This window comes from Rattus norvegicus, chromosome 16 (genome assembly GCF_021556685.1).
Source record: "Rattus norvegicus strain SHRSP/BbbUtx chromosome 16, alternate assembly SHRSP_T2T, whole genome shotgun sequence".
Taxonomy (NCBI): Eukaryota; Metazoa; Chordata; class Mammalia; order Rodentia; family Muridae; genus Rattus; species Rattus norvegicus.
The window spans coordinates 6,647,561-6,667,482 of record NC_141549.1 but is presented as its reverse complement, the minus strand read 5'-3'; the positions used below and the strand labels follow the sequence as shown (position 1 = coordinate 6,667,482).

The 19,922-nt window shown below is 39.6% G+C and overlaps 1 protein-coding gene across 4 annotated transcripts in view; it reads right to left on the bottom strand.

The window, feature by feature from the left end:
* Capn7 (calpain 7) overlaps positions 1-19,922 on the bottom strand; it is a 36,290-nt gene that overhangs the window by 3,785 nt on the left and 12,583 nt on the right. For 3 of the 4 annotated variants that reach the window (XM_087588167.1, XM_087588169.1, NM_001030037.1), the window contains 12 exon segments: positions 19,026-19,112; positions 16,353-16,479; positions 14,697-14,782; positions 13,261-13,354; positions 9,834-9,980; positions 8,982-9,088; positions 8,092-8,212; positions 4,635-4,779; positions 3,697-3,796; positions 2,645-2,780; positions 1,959-2,034; positions 34-179 (listed from right to left, as the gene is read on the bottom strand). In XM_087588167.1, the coding sequence (XP_087444293.1) occupies positions 34-179; positions 1,959-2,034; positions 2,645-2,780; positions 3,697-3,796; positions 4,635-4,779; positions 8,092-8,212; positions 8,982-9,088; positions 9,834-9,980; positions 13,261-13,354; positions 14,697-14,782; positions 16,353-16,479; positions 19,026-19,112 (1,372 nt within the window). 4 annotated transcript variants of the gene reach the window in all.

Below are 19,922 nucleotides of genomic sequence, written 5' to 3'. Positions count from 1 at the left end.
ACTACGTGGTGGTTCGTGGTTGACGACTCTTACCCGGACAGTGTAATGAATCGTATTCTGTTTCTCATACTGAGAAACCACTAGGGTGAAGGTGTGAGTCCCAGGCGTGGTCAGCTTTATCTTAGTCAAGTAGTGAGGGCTGTTAATTCGAATCCCATCAATGTATGGAGCTGGGTCAGCTGCACAGACCGAATGTTTACAGAAAAGATTTTCAAAGTCAGGATTAGCTTTGGTTTTCTAAGATGCGAAAAAGCATATAAACACATCTATTAACATCACCCACCCTCCAATGGAGAACTAAACAAACCTTAGGGATGTTAAACCAGCTTCTTCAAATCCTCTTAATGACTTACAATAACCTGAGTCATCTCTCCCCTTGCCCCAACTGGGTCACAGGGATTGAATTCAGGCTGTCAGACTTGGCAGCAAACACCTTTATCCACTGAACCCTCTTACCAGCCCGTGGGCTAAGTTTTTAATTTCTGTGTCTGTTTCATTAACGGAGAGCAAAATGCCTGTTCTAGTGTGATGTAAATAAAACTGTACCCTAGGAATATCCTGAAAAAAAAAATCAATACATAAAGAGAATACTGTTCAAGTAAGAAAACAGAAGCAAAAAGGCAAACAAAAAACTTCTACCTTCTTTAAATTTTAAAACTAAAAGTAGTAGTAAATGTATTTCAAATTATAAAATCATGTAAAATTTTCATGCTAGGAAAATGTGTGTGTGTGTGTGTGTGTGTGTGTGTGTGTATAATGATCAACATTTGAAAATGGCTGGTTTGACTTGGAATTGAGCCCTCAGTGGGATGCCAACCGCTGAACTGAGAGAGACTAACATACAAGCTTTAAGGCCTGCCCTGGCCACTGCAATGGTGAAGTCCGCATATTTTCCTCTATGACAAAACATCAAACAGTGCTGATCCTCTCTGTCCTCCCTACCTTCCTGCCAGAGCCTCTTCTCATCAAGGTCAACAATGACCTCAAGATACTGAGTCCAGCTGCGTCTTGTCTGAGCTGTCAGCCAGCAGGAGACAGAGGCTCCTCTCCTCTTGGAGCGCCTCCTTTGCTAAGGTTCTACCCAACATCACTGTACATCGACTGCATCCTGACCAAGTTGTGTAGTAAGCACCACTCCTTTGCCCAGCATGAGAAAGACGCATGAGAAGCTATCGGTCATGTCCTGGCCTACAGCTCTCTCAGAAGGATTATATAAAGGGATTATCTAGTCTAGTCTTCAGATGCTACCTACCTCTGCCTGACTCGTCAAGCTGGACCTCAGGCCCCCACCTCATACCCCACTCAAAAATAAACTGCCCACTTGGCATCCTTACCTAGAAATCTTATTACTCAAATGTAACAAGCCAAAAATGAACTTCTGAGTTTACTCAGAAACAAAATCAATAATATGACCAATGCTTACCCATCTTAGTAACTACAACAGCTTGCGTTTACTTAAAAACAAAACAAAAAAACCCGGATTCCAGGGCTCCCCGCATCAGCTCAGCACGTCCTGTACAGTGCTACTGATAATCAAATCTGCCCTCTCGGCCTTACTCTACAACTGTCCTAGCTCAAGCCACCAGCATTCCTCAACTAGAACTGCCTCATTGGGGTGGGAATTAATGCTTAGAAGGAATTCAATGCACTTTAAAAAGACATGTCATTTCCCTCCTCTTCTCTTTCCAGTGCTTTATAAACTTTTGCACATATTAGAAATTAAGTTCTGATGATTATGTACAAAAATATATAAGCCCAAATTTTAAGAGTTTCAAAATTAAAGTTTTACACATATCTCTACCTAAACGCCCAGTCTGCTTTGCTGGATGTTAGTGTCCCAGCATGACTATAATTGATATGATTATGCTTCTCCATGCCTTCTACACACAGGACGAATGTTTCCTTTGTAGCTCAGTTCTCTAAGTAAGGATGCTTCACGCGTGCTCAGCAGTGCTTACCTGGGTAATAGACTTTCTTGCCGTCAGTCTTGTACACAACCATTGTGATAAACTCACGGTTATTTGCAAAGTCATCCTACAATCACAGAGAACCCACCACAGTTAGGAAAACGGACTCACGAGGTTCTCTATTCTAAATGTTACAGAGGTAATTTCTTTTTTCTTTTCTTTTTTTTTTTTTTTTTTTTTTTTTTCCCGGAGCTGGGGACTGAACCCAGGGCCTTGCGCATGCTAGGCAAGCGCTCTACCACTGAGCTAAATCCCCAACCCCCAGAGCTAATTTCAAGAGCGCGTCAACTATTTGGTTCTATAGAAGCCATGCTTTTCTGAATGAGTGACTACTATGTGAACAATTAGGATTACAATTAGCCTTTCTACAGTCAGAACTAATGACCCACTGTCCAAGTCCCTTCCAGCACACACTAATCTTAATATTTGTAAGTTTAAAGTATGTATCAGCCCTCATATTCTCACTGAAAAGCAAGCTCCTCCCTTAGAGAAGTCTGGTAAGACTTCAGTATCTTATTATAAAATAAGGAAATCTACCCAATGATATTCATTACTTGAGAAAGCATTTTCAGAGCACCTATACACATGGAACTAGATGGTGATAAAATTAGGACCTTAGCAGCTGATTAGACTTGAAAGAACTTCTGCATGGTGGTGTTATTAGAAGGGTGCTGTACCTTGTCTGTTATGTGTCTACTAAGCAAAACCCAAACTGCAGCACCCCCTTGTGGACACTGCACCTCCAGTTTGTACTGGGGGTTGTTGGCCAAGCTGTACGCATCTTTCACAGGTCCTTGTTTAGCATCCCAAGTACTAAAAAATAAGCAAAAAGACATCAATGGTTAAATATCTCATACAGCTAAACATTTTTAAAAATATTTTTATATTTACTTGTTTTTTCATTGTAGAAGTATGAATGTTTGTTTGGCCTACATGAATAATTTGTATGAATGTTTGGCCTACATGTATGTTCGCTTGCTGCCTGTGGAGTTCTGAAGAGGGCATCAGATCTCCTGGAATTATTTACAGATGGTTGAGGGCCACTCTGTGGGTACTGTGGGTTCTCTGCAAGAACAACAAGAACTTTTAACTCCTCAGCCATCTCTCCAGCTCACGGCTAACCTTTTAAACACTACTTTAGATACTGATGTGTTTCAAATGCAATTATGCCATCAGGATTTTTTTTTTATTTTTATTTTTATTATTTATTTTGAGATTTATTTTTGTGTAGCCTTGACTGTCCTGGAACTCACTGTGTAGACCAGGCTGACCTTGAACCCAGAGATTTGCCTCCTCTGCCTCTCAAGTGCTAGGATTAAAGAAGTGCAGAGAACAGCTATCAGGATTTTCTATCCTTTAAAAAGATTTTGGTGTAATAAAGTAGTACAAAAAAATGGCTACTGGGAATGACAGAAAGAGGGGTTGATAATCCCTCTGAATTGATCACTATTTTAAACTTTAATGTGGGGAACAGGCACTGGAAAGGCCATTTGTGGGTAAGAGCATGTCCTGCTCCTATAGATGACCATAGTTCCGTGCCCAGCACCCACACTGGGTGGCTTACAACTGTCTATATCTCCAGCTCCAGAATCCAACACCACCTTCTGTCCCCTAGACACGTACTCATGTACAAAGCCCCATTCCTATTCCCCACATAGTTTTAAATTTTTTAAAACCTTTCCAATGTAGAGAATATTACGAAGCACAGTCTAAAATGTATAAAACTTACCTGTGAATGCAGGTTGACTCTTTAAAAAGAGCTGGGTTCCAACTCAAATAAACTACATCATAATACTGGCAAAGGTCATCCCAGGAGATCCAAAATATTCCTAAAATTAAACGTCTTTGTTAACATAAAAAACTTCAGCCATAAATAAGCAAACTGGAAAAGGCTCAGTGGTTAGAGCACCTGGCTGCTCTTCACAGGACCCAGACTCTATCCCAGTACCCACGTGATGGCTCACAACTTTTTCTAATTCCAGTTTCAGGGATCCACCTCTAAGGGCACCAAGCACACATACAGTGCACAGATATATATATTTAGGCAAACACCTATATACATAATAAAATAAAATAGGATAAAATAAACTCTTAAGTACAGCTCATCTTGAAAACACGTTATTTAAAAATGACATTAAAGGCTAGAGAAGTTACAGAGATACCTTAGCGGTTAAGAGCACTTGCTGCTCTTGAAGAAGACATGGATTTGGTTCCCAAAACCTGCACAGTAGCTCACATCCATCTGTTCCAGGAGATCTGGTGCCCTCTTTTGACTTTTGCAGGTACTGTGCACATGTGGTGCACTTACATATACACAGGCAACACACAATGGGAGGGAGGGAAGAAGTAGGAAGGAAGGAAGACTGGCTGGCTGGCTGGCTGGCTGACTGGCTGACTGACTGGCTGGGGAGTTGGCTCAGTCAGTTAGGTGCTTCCTGCACAGACATGGTGACCTGAGTTCCATACCCAGTGCTCACATCAAAGCTTGACTACCATGTATATGCTGGGGAGGCAAGGACAGGTGGATCCTGAGGTCTTGCTGGCTAGCCAATTGAGCCAATCAGTGGAGAGAAGATCCCTATGTTTTATCATGGTCTCCATATGCACATATACACTCATGCATCCCTCACACTCCTAAAATGGCATTAAAATTACAGAGATACTTACCATTATCTATTTTCTGAGCTGTTCGGGGATCAAAGTTTAAATACTTTTGCAATTCTGGGGTCCAGTTTTTCACATCATTTTCACTGTACCTGCCTTTCCAGCGTAAATGGCTCCAAGGGTTTTTTAACTGAATAAATCTCAGCCCCTATATTAAAAGACAAAAACAAGACAAAAAGATTAACAACGAAGAACTCTACCACATACTATATACTCTTATATATAGTTATAATACTCTTAGAGTGAGCTTTGATTTCTTACACTTTATAAAAGGGAATATGAAAGAGTAGACAATCCCGCTAACCTATTCTGAGGCGTATCTCAGGTGTCAGAAACACCAAGAGCATATGGCTGCACACATTTACAGATAAACAGAAACTCGGCAATTTAACCCAGAATACAGGAAGAAATGGAAGAGAATTTCAGAAAGTTTGGTGTATGCTGCAACACCCCTATTCTAGCTATTTCCAGCAAAGGAGAAAGTCTTACATGGGGTAAGACATGCTGAAAGGCTTATGTGGACTGAAAAGCAAGGGGCCTGAATCATGGATGTGCCTGAGAGTAAAGTAAGAAACATTCCCTCCAAGAAAAGACATAGAAATGACACAAAGGAGCAGGAAAAACCAAAATGAAAATTACAGATTATGCAGGAATGTTAGACACAGACACAGACACACACACACACACACACACACACACACACACACACACACACACACACACACTTTCTCTTAGGATGTATCAATATAAGAAAATCCTAAGTAGAAAAGTCACAAATGAGATTCTTTAAGACTATCTACAGGGGTTGGGGATTTAGCTCAGTGGTAGAGCGCTTACCTAGGAAGCGCAAGGCCCTGGGTTCGGTCCCCAGCTCCGAAAAAAAGAACCAAAAAAAAAAGACTATCTACAAAAAAGTCTTACAGGCCTAGTAACATAAAAGAAAGCCAAAATCAACAGGACATGGTGGCATATGCCTTTTAATCTTAGCATTGGAAAGGCAGAGGCAGGCAGATCTCCGAGTTCAAGGCCAACTAGAGCAACACAGTAACACACCCTGTTTAAAAAAAAAAAAAAGAGGAGGGGGGAAAGATAAAAGGAAGGAAGGAAGGAGGGAGGGAGGGAGGGAGGGAGGGAGGGAGGGAGGGAGTGAAAATGTCAGATTTGAGAAAAAATGTATCAAAGATTAAATATAGCAGAAATAAAACCACACAATAAAACATGAACCGAAGAGAGGTTTAAACTCAAATACAAAGAACACTAGTTAAAGCTTCAGTTTTAACACACATCAAGGCTTTGGGCAAAGGTCAGTACAAAATTCATATACAAATTTAAAATGGGGTACTCTACAGGCTGTAAAACCTGCTGAAGCAGGGTAATAACGCTACAGTGTGCCCCCTGAGGTAACTGTTAATGAGATGTATTACTGGGCTCTGCTCATCTTGTTTACACATGCTCCAATAAAATATCTGTCTTGGGGCTGGGGATTTAGCTCAGTGGTAGAGCGCTTACCTAGGAAGCGCAAGGCCCTGGGTTCGGTCCCCAGCTCCGAAAAAAAAAAGAACCAAAAAAAAAAAAAAAAAAATCTGTCTTTACCGGATCACTGTTAAGAAATCAATACTGTACAACTCATGGTGACAATTTATAACTAGAAAGGCTGCTGTTTCTCTATCCCTACAAAGTTAAATCACACGTTATTATCTTACTGCCTTCACACTGCACTGACACCTCGAAGGAGACTAACAAGAAAAGGAACTGAGGACGACAGAGCAACCACTAATTGCAGCACTCCTGTGTGTGTGCAGCACTCCTGTGTGCAGAAACCGCCATCTACAGCAAGCACATTCTACCTTTCGGCTTCCCTGCTTTACATTAACTTTCCTTTTTACTTTAAGGAATCAATTTTGTTGCCATGTTTAAGGAAATACACAATTTTATACAACATGGTTGGGGCTGGAATCCTGCCTAATTCATAAAGCCTTGAGATCATAAAAGTTTCACCAAGGACTGAGGATTGAATCTATGACCTCGTGCCTGCTAGTCCAGTGGAATCTTAAAGTTAACTGTGGCAGACTCATGCTGCCTCCCACTCCTATACTCATGTGTCCCAGCAGCATTATGTACCACGCTGACTTTGAACACAAAGTCAGAATGTTTCTGAAATTCCCCTGCTTAGTGACATCGCTCACAGTTCTCCTAATGTCAGAGTGCAACACATCTGTAACTAAATAAGCAAGGCAGCACCATCACTCGCCAAAATCCTGTGGATAATAGTTATTACTGTTAAGTATTACCTATTTGGTGTTTGAAGGTCTTATTACATATCCCAGAGTGACTATGTAGCCCAGGATGGCCTTTAATCTGCTTCCTATCCTGTCTCTTGAGTTCTGGAATTTTATCTTTTATTTACCTTTTTTAAATTAATGTTTTTCTTCTATTGTAAGGCTTGTAAGAACAAACCTACTGTGCTGGTACTGTCAACTGTAAACAGTATAGTATAGCACATATAATTATGTAGTGAATAATACCTAATAACAAATATTTGTGGCACTAGTTTATATACTCCCTGTATTTGGGGGTGGGGGCAGCCTGGGATACATGGCAAAACCCTGTCTTAAAAAAGCCTTAGTTGTAAATTGTATGCCTTAGGCTAACAACAGCTTCACTTGTGTCTCCTATTGTGCCGATTTCTCTTGTGTTTCTTCCTGAGCAAGAAAGACAGACAGACACAATATTACCTAGCTCTGTAGTAGACCACATTGTCTAGGCTTCTGTATATACACTATAACATCTGCATAACAACAAAATCATACACAAATCACTTGGATTAAATCCTGGCCTGATTAAATGACCTATTTCTGTGTGCCAACTTAACACCTTGTTTAATTAACAAATAATGGGGACTGTATTTGCTGAATGACTGTGTGTCTCTGTTCAATTAAGGACATTTGATAATACTTGTATCTTCTACTGCAGAGAACTCATCTGTTTTTCATTTAAAAGTAACAATAAAGTCCCATATTCTAAGACGAGCGCACACTGAGAAAGGGTCTGAAGGCCTGCCAGCATGCGGAGATGCTGCAGAAGAGAAATCACAAGCACAGACCCATGGCGTCTCTCACCTCTAGCCATCTTTCTACTTTTCCTTTCACAGCTACTTATCCTCTATACCTTTCTACCATGACTACCCAAAACACCACCATGGAAACTCAGACCTTCAGAGCTGTGTATTCGTCTCAGTGGTGGTGACTTTCATGGAAGGACAAGCGGTAATGGTATCCCTGTTATTTCACCACCCATACTGTCCCTGAATTTCACCTTCCACCCCTGCATCTCCTGGTTTCTAACGGTAGAGTCTGGGTAGCTTATGCTCACAGGACGGCTCTAAAGTCTGACCACCACTGTGATACCATAGCGTCTTATCAATCAAGAAAACAAACAAGAGAAAATTATAAGGTGTAACCTTGAACTCTCTAATATCCAACACAGCATACGCATGCGTGGGAACCAGGCCCCACTTCTCCCCTTCAGCTTCAGTCATCATTCCGGTTGATGCGGTGATGAGGACATCCCCTTTGTGAAATCTGCAGAAGCCCCAACACGAGAAATTAAAGAAATGCATTTGAAATCTCAGATCACACTGTCTACTGGCATACACGAAAACTTCAAATTTGAAACCTTTTTTAAAACTGGCTATTCTAACATAAATTATTTCCCTTTTTGTCCTAGAATAACTTAATTCTCAGGCATAAACCTATCAGTGAAGAAAAACAAATGCTGTATTTTCAGCTTACAAATAAGGATGAAAATGGGAAATAAGAAATTTACTTTTCCAAAAGAGATTTGGCTTCATTGACCAAGTCACCGGGTTTCCTACCTTAGACACTGTTTGTTATGGTTTGGAAAAACTCCCTGTATGGCATATGAATTGTCCCTTTACAGCTTAAACTCTCGAGACTTTCTTTTCCCATCTGCCCTCAAACCTGACGAGTACTACTAGGAGCATACAGTTTTTCCACATTCTGTATTCCATATTCTATTACTTTGGATTTTCTAAACTTTGGACTAACTGAGCCCCTGCTGAGGATAAGGAAGGCTGGTGGCAGCATACGGTGAAGCTGTGGCAGTGGGGCAGTGCGTGCGGAGGCAACCCCAGCACTCAGAATGCTGAGGCGGGAAGACCACAAGGGAAGGTCCACCTGCACTGTCAAAAAACAAAAGGTGACAGTTTCACATGCAATCTCTATTCTAAATAGAGCATGATGCCTTTAAACAACCTTGTTCACTTCAGAAGGAAGAAGGGAGAGAGGGAAGGAGGACAAGAAACAAAGGAGAGAGACAGGAAACGGTCACCTTTGATAAAGCATCCTGAATGAACTGTCCTTACTGAAGGTCTGGCTATCTGAATGCATGGCAATCCGTTCCGGTATCCACCCAGTCAGTGCATGCAGATCAATATTCTGCAACAGAAACACGTTTCAGAACTGTCAGTGGTTTTAGGCTGTTAAAAAGTCCCCGGGGCTGGAGAGATGGCTCAGTGATTAAAAGCACTGTATTGCTCTTCCAAAGGACCTGAGTTCAAATCCCAGCAAACACATGGTGGCTCACGGCCATCTGTGATGAGATCGGATATAAAACGGGGCTGGGGATTTAGCTCAGTGGTAGAGCGCTTATCTAGGAAGCGCAAGGCCCTGGGTTCGGTCCCCAGCTCCGGAAAAAAAGAACCAAAAAAAAAAAAAAAAAAAAAAAAGTCCTCAAGAGAGCTATTAAGGCTCATTTGAGTTGGCATAATAAAAATCTGAAGATGAAGTTGCTTTTCTGCTCTCTGAATTCAAGAGATTTTTTTTTAAGATCAGGGGAGAGACAGTGTAAGGGGGGGGCGATGGGGGAGCAATAGGGATATAAAATCAAACAATAAATAGGTTAATGGAAAAAAATCAGTATGATACCCACTCCTCATTTGACCTGGCAAATATACTGCTCTGGATCTCAATGAAACAGCAGGCACATGTATTTTAAACTTTTCTGGATACATAATTTGCACAATGTGCTGTCCTTACATAGGAAAATAGGTACCCTTATATCATAAGGAAACTGACCACATTTCTCAGAGTGTAGATAGTCTGCTTTATTTTCCCATAAACAAAACATCTATTAACTTTATAATCTATAGGCGAGTATCTATAATATATATCCACGACTTACTGAGTTGGATCCTGGGAAATCATATCCTCCCATAACTTTCATGTATGCTTTCTCTATAAGTGACACCCATAATTCACTTTTATTGTTGGAATAAGAACATAGTAATTCTCCTTTGTGATCAACAGGTAACTGATCATCAATTATCACCTGCGGAAAGAGAACATTAACTTCCTTAAATGAAACAAAATACTTTTAAATCTAAAGATTAAAAAATGTAAATGGATAACAGATACAATATACCTTCTATAAAGATGACAACTTTGCAGATGTTCATCATTAATGTGATGTATTTATGCAGTCTTACCAGCTAATCTCACTGACAAACCACTAGCTAAACATAACACATGTATTTGTATATGCATGTATGTATATATAAAATCAAATTATTTAGAGATTCTAGAATGTACATTATATTTAAAGATGCTACTCTTCGTTTAACCCTACAAAAATTTGTACTCTATGATTATATAAGTACAACATTAAACTAAAATATATATGTAAATAATTGAGCAAGCAACACAGACATGATATCTAATTAATATTAAAAATTATTTGCAAGACATGGGGTTAAAAGAAGAGTTTTAATCTAATAATAGTACAAAGATTACTACTACTTTTTGTTTTTGGAGAGCTATGTAACCCAGGCTGGTCTTGAACTAGCTCTCCTCCTGTCTCAGTCTCCTGAGTGCTAAGTAATAGGTATGTGCCACCATCCTCAACATTGGAAGACTCTTTTAAACAAGAGGTTATTATCTTTCTTAAAATTGCTTAGTTTTAAGTAATCAATGTAATTCAAAAGGGTGTTCCCAAACAACAGCGTCAGGTCAGCGTCAGAGTCCAGCCTGGTAAGAGGCAGGTTCTGATCTCATCACAGACACACTAAATCAGAAAGTGAACTGGGACTTGTGGGTCAGGCCTGCAATCTAGGCTACTGCAAAAGCCGAGGCAGGATTACAAGTTCAAGGTCTGTATGGATTAAAGCATGAGTTCAGGGATAGCATGTAACCTAGTTCATGTCACTTAGACAGACTGGGGATTCAGTGCAGCTTAGAGACAGAACTTTTGCCTTACCATGAACAAGGCCCTAGCAGGCTCAATCCTCAGCTCTACCAAAACTTACTTAGGGGTGAGACAGAGTGGTCAATGCTCCCTGGGTAATTTATGGACACCATGTACACAGTGATTTTCAGTCCCAGTCACCAGGTGATTTTGCTAAAATGCAGACTCTGGGGACAAGAGGGATGGCCTGGTGGTTAATGGTAAGAGTAATCTAGAAGATTACTCTTCTAGAGGACCTGGGTTCAATTCCTAGTACCCACACATTAGCTCACAATAGTTTGTAATTCTAGTTCTAGAGCACTGTTTCTTTCTTTTTTTTTTTTTTTTCTTTTCTTTTTTTCGGAGCTGGGGACCGAACCCAGGGCCTTGTGCTTGCTAGGCAAGCGCCCTACCGCTGAGCTAAATCCCCAACCCCTAGAGCACTGTTTCTTAACCCTGAATGCTATAGCTCTTTAACAGCTCATGTTGTGATGACACCAACCATAAAATTATTTCATTGCTACTTCATAATTTTGCTATTGTTATAAATCATAAAATATCTGTGTTTTCCAATGGTCTTAGGTGACTCCTGCGACAAGGTCATTCAAGCCCCCAAGGGGGGTCACAGCCCACTGCTCTAGAGGATCCTGATAGCCCTTTTCTGGTCTCCCTAGACACTGTATGTACATGATCCACAGACATGCATGAAAGCAAAATACCCACATATGTAAAATAAAAATGGGAAAATCTTTGAAAAAAATTTTGCAACTCTAATTCAGTACATCTGAAGGCCTAAAATTCTAGAATTCTAAAAGCTCCCAGGTGATGCTGAATTTGATACAGGAACCTGGGGTAGATAGGTGCTAGAGAATGCTAACAATACAAGGAAGGCCTTATTATGGAGTTCAGACAGCTAAAAGAAACCACAGCAGTATAATTTAAAACTGCATATATGTCACAAGAAACAATAAAGGTTTCTTATATCTCATTATGATGTTTATGAAGTCTTCTGATCTAATAGACTTAGTTTATCTGGTTTCCTTAATCAATTTATTTATTTACTTGTTTATTTTTTGAGTCAGGGTCTCACTGTGTAGTCCTGTATGGCATGCATGAACTCATTATGTAGACCAGGATGGCCTCAATCTCAGGGATCTATCTGAATAGCCTCCGTCTTCTGAATGCTGGGAATAGCCATGTGCCACCATCCTTTTATCACTCTGTAATTTTTGAAGATTATTATTAGCCTTTGTTATTGTATGTGAATGTGCACGATGCACGTGTGTGTGTGCAAGTACATGCCAAGGCAGTAGTGAGGTCACTCTCACTGTCTGTCCACCTTCATGTTCCAAGGGGTTCCACAGACTGAACTCACATCCACTAGGTCTGCAAGGACATGCCTTTACTCATGAACTATTTGGCTGATCCTGATTTCCTATCAGTAAAAAAGTTAAAGAGCCTTCCCAATGTTCTCAACACTGAGGGAAGCAGGAGGCACTGCAAGTTTGAGGCCAGCATGGGATACATTAACAACATCCTGTCAGAAAAAGGAAACAAAACAGAAAAGGTTAAAAATGTTTAATCACTAGCAATTCTTTATTAGAAATGTGCATAAGGTTTTTGAAAAGCATTTTTAAAAAGACATTAACTGAGTACAGTGATTCATGCCCATAGCTCCAGTTTACTCCTGAGGATCACTTGAGACTGACTGAAGACAGTTTGGGTAAAACAATGAAACCTAGCTATAAGAAAAGACTATTTTATGGGGTTTTAGAGATGGCTCAGTGGTTAAGACCTGCTGCTCCTCCAGAGGACCAGAGTTCAGTTCCCAATATCTGTATCAGACAGCTCCCAAGGACCTCTAACTCTAGGTCCAGAGGATCTGAAACCCTCTTCTGGCCTCCATATGGCTACATGAACAAATGTGGCTCTTGCTTACATGTGTGTGTGTGTGTGCATGTGTGGAGCTATGGGCATGAATCACTGTACTCAGTTAATGTCTTTTTAAAAATGCTTTTCAAAAACCTTATGCACATTTCTAATAAAGAATTGCTAGTGATTAAACATTTTTAACCTTTTCTGTTTTGTTTCCTTTTTCTGACAGGATGTTGTTAATGTATCCCATGCTGGCCTCAAACTTGCAGTGCCTCCTGCTTCCCTCAGTGTTGAGAACATTGAGAAGGCTCTTTAACTTTTTTACTGATAGGAAATCAGGACACACACACACACACACACACACAAATTAAAAAATAAATCTTTATCAATTAAATTAACTCCTAAAATCTTTACACAGTCACCTTTTCTTAGTTGTTTCCCTTCAAGATTCAAAGGTAAGGAGGTGAAGAAAGAGGAGATAGAAGTAGGAATTGGGAAGGAAAAAGACATTCACCTTTCTTGGGACACCATTGAGATGAAGTTTTACCATATACTTCCCACAGGGATTATACTCTGGTTCTCCATCCTTATTCTGTGGGTAAATTATGCTTTGGGAAAGGAAAATACATATTAAAATACCAATATTACTATTCAACATCAACTAATATATGACTTTATATTACATTTAAACAAATGTCATTCATTTATAAATGTTACTTTCTTCCCAATTTTCTAAAATAGAACACAAGAATATTTTAATATTTTAAATACTTCTTGGTTTTGGTTTTCCTTTTGAGCTAGGATTTCAATATGTACCCAGGTTGGCCTGGAACTCATGATTCTTCTGCTTCAGGCTCCCAGATATAATCCTACACCCAGCTTAAGAAACAGTTTCAAAACCATAAACTAGAATATAAACTTTCACAATATTCTGAGGCAGTGTCTTACATACCTCAGGCTTCTAACTCTCTGCACAGCAGAGGAAGATTTTGAGCTTCTGATCTCCCTGCTTGCACGTGCAGAAGGGTGGATTATAGGCATGCTCTACTGTGGCCAGTTTACAATACTGGAGGAGTGACTCGGAGCCTTGTATACACGAGGCAGGCACTTTATTAGCTGAGCTGCAGTCTACAGTCCTCAGCTTTTCACTGTTTTAACAAATTAGATACTAAGTAGATATATTTTAAGCCAGTTAAAATGAACTTTTATCATTGGTTTCAAGAAGTAAAGATCATTTCAATAAATCATAATTAAGGTACTAAGAACAATTCTGATAAAGTCACATAAAATTCCAACTGTATAATGAGGTCTACTTAAGAGCACCTGCTGCTTTTGCAGAGGCCCTGGATTCAGTTCCCAACACCAACATGGTGGCTCACAACCATTTCTAACTCCAGATCCAGGCAATCCAACATCCTCATCTAATCTCTAAGAGACTGTATCACCTTCTCCTGGCCAGGACAATTCTTGTGTGCAGACTAAAGACACATCACACATGATCATGTAAATTAATGAATTACAAAGTTGCACAAAAGGCACGTGGTGCAGCCAAATACCACATGCATACACATTAAGAACTTCCACTATCAATATTCTTTTAAAATAGATTGCACAAAATCACGCACACTCCACACTGTTTAAAATGGCAAATAATAAAATTCAGGACTGTCCAGTTTACTTTTGTTCTTAGGACAAACTAAATAAAAATTATGATCATAGTTACACTGAGTGGTTCTGAGCTTAATATAGCCTTCAGAAACTGAAACTCAGAAGCATTTCAATACATTTAAAGCTATCAGAGCCAGCACTAATGCATGCCATTTCCTATTTTCTACAGCCACATTAAAAGTTAAAAAGGAAAAGTCTTTAATCACAACACTAGGGAGGCAGAGGCAGGTGGATCTCTGTGAGCTAAAGGCAATCATACAAAAGATAAACACAAAACTTTACCTGGTGATTAACTTCTTATTGAATCGTCTCTCATATGCTGCACTGATGGCCAACGATGCCACAAAGGAACAGTCTGATACTATAGTCTGTTAATAAGAACAGCAGTCTTTCATTCTTGTAACTTCAATGTTTATACAACATTTGTTCATTTTCCTACATCCTTAGCTTTTATATTATCTTATTATTTAAGCAGGAAAACAAATGTCATGCTGCCAACTCACATATTTTATTCAAACAAATCCTAGAAGTATTTCAATGAAGCTGTGTGTGTGTGTGTGTGTGTGTGTGTGTGTGTGTGTGTGTGTGTACGTGCGCTCACAAGGGTAAGCAAGTACATGTAGGTGTATATGGAGGCCCAAGGTCAATGATGGTGGTACTGTTCCATTCAGTCACCTTCTACCTTTCACTTTTAAAATATATTTGTATGTGTGCTTATTTTTAATTATGTGTCTCTGTATGTGTCTACTTTGGGCTATATGTGCACATCAGTATGGACACATGGAGGCCAAGAAAGGGCACTGGAGGCACTGGACATCCTGAAACTGGGGTTGAAGGCACTTATGAGCCACCATATACGACTCACCAAACTCATCTACCCTTTACTTCTCGAGACAGGCTCCTTCACTGAATTTGAGGCTCACCAATTCAGTAGGCTTACTGGCCAGAGAGCTTCAGGAATCCACCTATCTCTGCATACCCAAGGCTAGAGTTATATAGTAGTGTACAGTTACCCTGATTTTTTAAAAAATGTTATGTGTATGAGTGTTTGGTGTGTATGTAATTCTATGTACTTCATGTATACCTGGTGCCCAAAGAGGTCAGCAGGCACTGGATCCCCTAGGATTGGAGGTACAGACAGCTGCGAGCTGCCATGTGGATGGATGCTGGTATGGGTCTGGGTCCTCCGGAGGAGCAGCCAGTGCTCTTCATCACTGAGTCCCACCTGACCTTTTATGTGCTTCTGGGGATGCCAGCTCAGGCCCTTAAGCTTATGCAGCAAGTACGTTACTGACTGAGCCAACTCTCTGGCGCCCAGGAGTTAAATACTTAAACAATTGATTTTATAACTATTTCTTTGTTAAAGGTGAAATTCAATTCTCAAGTTTCACATCTACAAAAGCAAAACTCTGTAGTTGTGGCTGGCACTGTAGCACGCATAAGACCGTAGATTCAATTCCCTGTACTGAAAAAACCTGTAACTGCTCCAGATGTTTCTCACATTATCATTTTCCCTGTGGTAAAGCTGAAACGTACAGAATGTCCTGGGCATGGTGGCACTCACTGGGAAGCTCAGCTGCTTGGGAGTCTGAGGCTGGAGACTATTGAATTTAACGCCAACTTAGGGAACATAACAAAATGTTGTCTCAGAAGAAGAAAAAAACTTAACAAAACTCTGGCCTTGTTTTATGAAAGACAACTCCTTATGCAGTGCAGGCTGATCTCAGGCTTACTATGTACCCAATATGGCACTGAACCAGGAGTGCTGAGATTACAGTATGGATTACCAAGTCAAGCTGAGAACAACGGGAAGGGTGAGAAGTGTTCACAATTATACTCATCCATCTAAATATAGAAAAATCTAAGAAAAGTCAAATCTAGATACAAATTCTCTTAGAGTGGCACCTTTCTTGAACATTATACAGAATAAGCGTTTACCTGCTTTATGCTAAAACTGGACACAGTGTATATCATTGTAGGGTTGTTGGTGAGATCCTCCGGTCGCACCCATTTAGAAAATGTAGCTTTTTGTTTAGGTGATAATGGAAGCTTGCCCAATCTATCACTGAGGTAATAATAAAAGTTAAAAGAATATATTAATTTTTAAAGATGACTTGAAGCCAGAATGAGACCTTCTTTTTGGTACAGAAATCATATAGTTACACTTTTGCCTTCCTAAAATAGCCAGTCAAATCTGACTTTACACATAACCTTAAATTCAGTTAATCTCAACACCTTCTCCAATTGAAAAAATAAACATAAGTGAAGACAGAAAGTTGTATTTGCTTAAAAATATGGTGTAGACATTTAACTGAGCACCACTATGACGTTCAGGAAAGTCAACCATAAATGGAGTCATTAACAACACAAGTGGTCTCCTGAGGCCTAGGAAGCTGCAGATCCTTCCTTGCCTCTTGAGAGGACAGAAAGATTAGCTAATTTAACAAATAGCAGCCTTGTGCCGAGCATCATGCTAATGCATTCATATCAGTTAAGCACTGTGGGGGAAAGCATAAACTGGTTACCAAGGTCGCACAGCTAAGAAGTCACATTTGAGTCAAGTCTGTGATGCCAAATCCACCATGTTCCCCACTACACTGTACTTGCTCTGTGCTACAGCACCTCTTAAAGCTGACCTACAGCACCAAATAAACCATCCACCATGTTCCCCACCAAGCCTTCTCCTACAACAATGGCAGCACCTGTCTAGATTTCAATAGATTTTGTGGTGATGTGCAATATGCAAACTAAAACAAAGTTGTGTGACATTCTTTAATCCAAGACTGCCAATGAGTAGTATTGAAAGAAGATTTTGTGCTCAAGTCTGACCTGAAAACCCCCACGTACTAGTTTCCTCACTGCAGGGAGGACACCTCTAGACTTTCATGAGCCCATGTTGTAAATCTCTTGAGTATAAAAGACTACCTATGATACTTCTCAAAAATATTTTTTTTAATTTTGAGACATGTTCTTGAACTTATTCTTGCTATACAGAATAAATGTAAGACTCCATAGTACTTGTTCTCTCAAATTACTGAGTAATTAAAGTTAGTGTTTAAACACATTTCTACTCTTCAACTTATAAGGCTATTAAAGGTATTTTACAAAATACAATGCTTATGACTTAAAGATTAACATATCACCAGACCAAAAAAAATTCTTTTATAATCTTTCAGTTTCTACACCTGATTCTATACATGACCCCTTAGAGGATTTGAATGAGCCTTTCACAGGGATCACTTATCGGCTATTCTGCATATCAGGTATTTACATTAAAATCTAAAACACTAGCAAAATTAGTTATGAAAGCAATAATGTTATGGCTGTGGTCACCACAACATGAGGAATGGAATTGTATTAAAGAGTCGCCACATTAGAAGGTGGTGGTTAAGAACCACTACTCTAAATGAAACCACATTATGAAGCCATTTTCCTGTCAATCTGTTAAATGAATTTAAAATGTTTACAACTGTTTTTTCCTTTCAGTATTCTCTCTGTAAAAGAATTTAGATGAGAAAAGTGGGAATCATTCCCACTCAGCTAATTTGTCGTTCACCCGTGCTTCTCCCGACTACAAGCTGAGCACTCCCTACAGCAGACGCTGCTGGAACCGGGGTGGGGGTGCGACGTGGTTGGGCAGACAAGGTCTGTCCCTGCGAAGCTTAGCATTCCCAGCCAGGGGCACGCATTAAGCAAATCATTACCCAAAAAAGAAAAAGGAATGAAAGAAAACATCTGGCTGTGAAAAGCTATTCCTAAATCTAAAGCTTTGTCGTGGCCACAGCTCCCCGGATGAACTAAAGGAGCTTCTTATTTCATATCTTACTTTTTCAACTATATTTTTAAACTGTCCCCAACTGTGATTGCTCATGCTACATTTTTTTTCTTTTAGACATTCCAGCATTACAGATGTGACTTATCTTAATAAATTATTTATATTATTATATAATATATAATATATATTAATATATTATAATTTATATTATCTTAATAGACATATATACTGAAACCACAAATTTACATCACCTTAAATATATCCATTCAGCACAACTAGAGTGGTTTATTCTTTTTTTTTTGGTTCTTTTTTTTGGAGCTGGGGACCGAACCCAGAGCCTTGCGCTTCCTAGGCAAGCGCTCTATCACTGAGCTAAATCCCCAACCCCTAGAGTGGTTTATTCTTATAATTATGGTAGCAATATCTTTGCGTAGGTATTTGAATACATCTCTAAATAATTCTTTCTGGACTTTTTTCTATTGTGATCCAATCATCAACTAGACAAATGTCTGTTTAGTACCCACTCTGTGCCAAGTACTACACTAAACACTACGTCTGTAATGTCAGGTTAAGATCAATCCTCATGAGCCATGAGCAGGACAATGAAGACAAATGTGACTGTAGTAGTATATCACGGTACTGTATTAAAGTGACAACCTCATGCTACTTGGATCTATATTTGGACAATTTCCCCACCTCTTTCCTAGAAATACTCCTCTTTTCCAACCAACATTATATACAAAATTTAATTTTAAGGCTATGAAGTAAACTGGACTTCAGAGTACTGAAAAATTCTTAAATGATCTTGGAAGTAAAAGTGAAAAGTGTTTACTTACCAAAAAGGCATTGGGTAAGCAAAGCGCTCCCTCAGATCAACACTCATGAAAGGAACATACTCTGCACCATTGATTTTTGATGTTGTCCTACAAGGCACAAGAGAAAGATCTGAGCTTTCAAGTCTATATTAATTACCACTCTTACTTAAATTCTAAGTTTAAATGACAATAGCTGGGGTTGGGGATTTAGCTCAGTGGTACAGTGCTTGCCTAGCAAGCACAAGGTCCTGGGCTCGGTCCCCAGGTCCGGAAAAAAAAAAAAAAGACTGACTAATAAATGACAATAGCTTCCCAGTCTTTAAGTTAATACCAAATGTAAAACCTTCAGTGACAAAGTATAATACTGTATTAAACTGACAACTCCATGATATTCAGATCTTTATTTGGACGGTTTTGATAAAAGAAATACCAGATAATCACTGTTATAATTCAATTTAGTTAATAAGAACATCTTTTAAAATTACCATCCTGGGTTTGGGATGTAGCACGGTGGTAGCACTTTTGCTATCATGTGTAAAAGATTCAATTAGATCTTTTACAGATATTCAATTAGCACCAGCATTGGGGGAGCAGGGAGTGGGGTGACACACACTACAGAAAAAGTGCAGTCTTTTTTTTTTTTTTCTTTTTTTCGGAGCTGGGGACCGAACCCAGGGCCTTGCGCTTGCTGGGCAAGCGCTCTACCACTGAGCTAAATCCCCAACCCCGAAAAAGTGGTCTTAACATTGGCCCTTACAAGTGTCCAGTACAAGGATGCAAAGCCAAGTCTATACTAATCCCAAAGAAAGAAAGCAGTAACTTAGTTATTTAGGAATTTAAACACACAATACGACTCTGAAAAACCGTGGTCTTTCTGTTTTCCAGCTATGGGAGTCAGGACAAGGTCCTGAAAGAAGA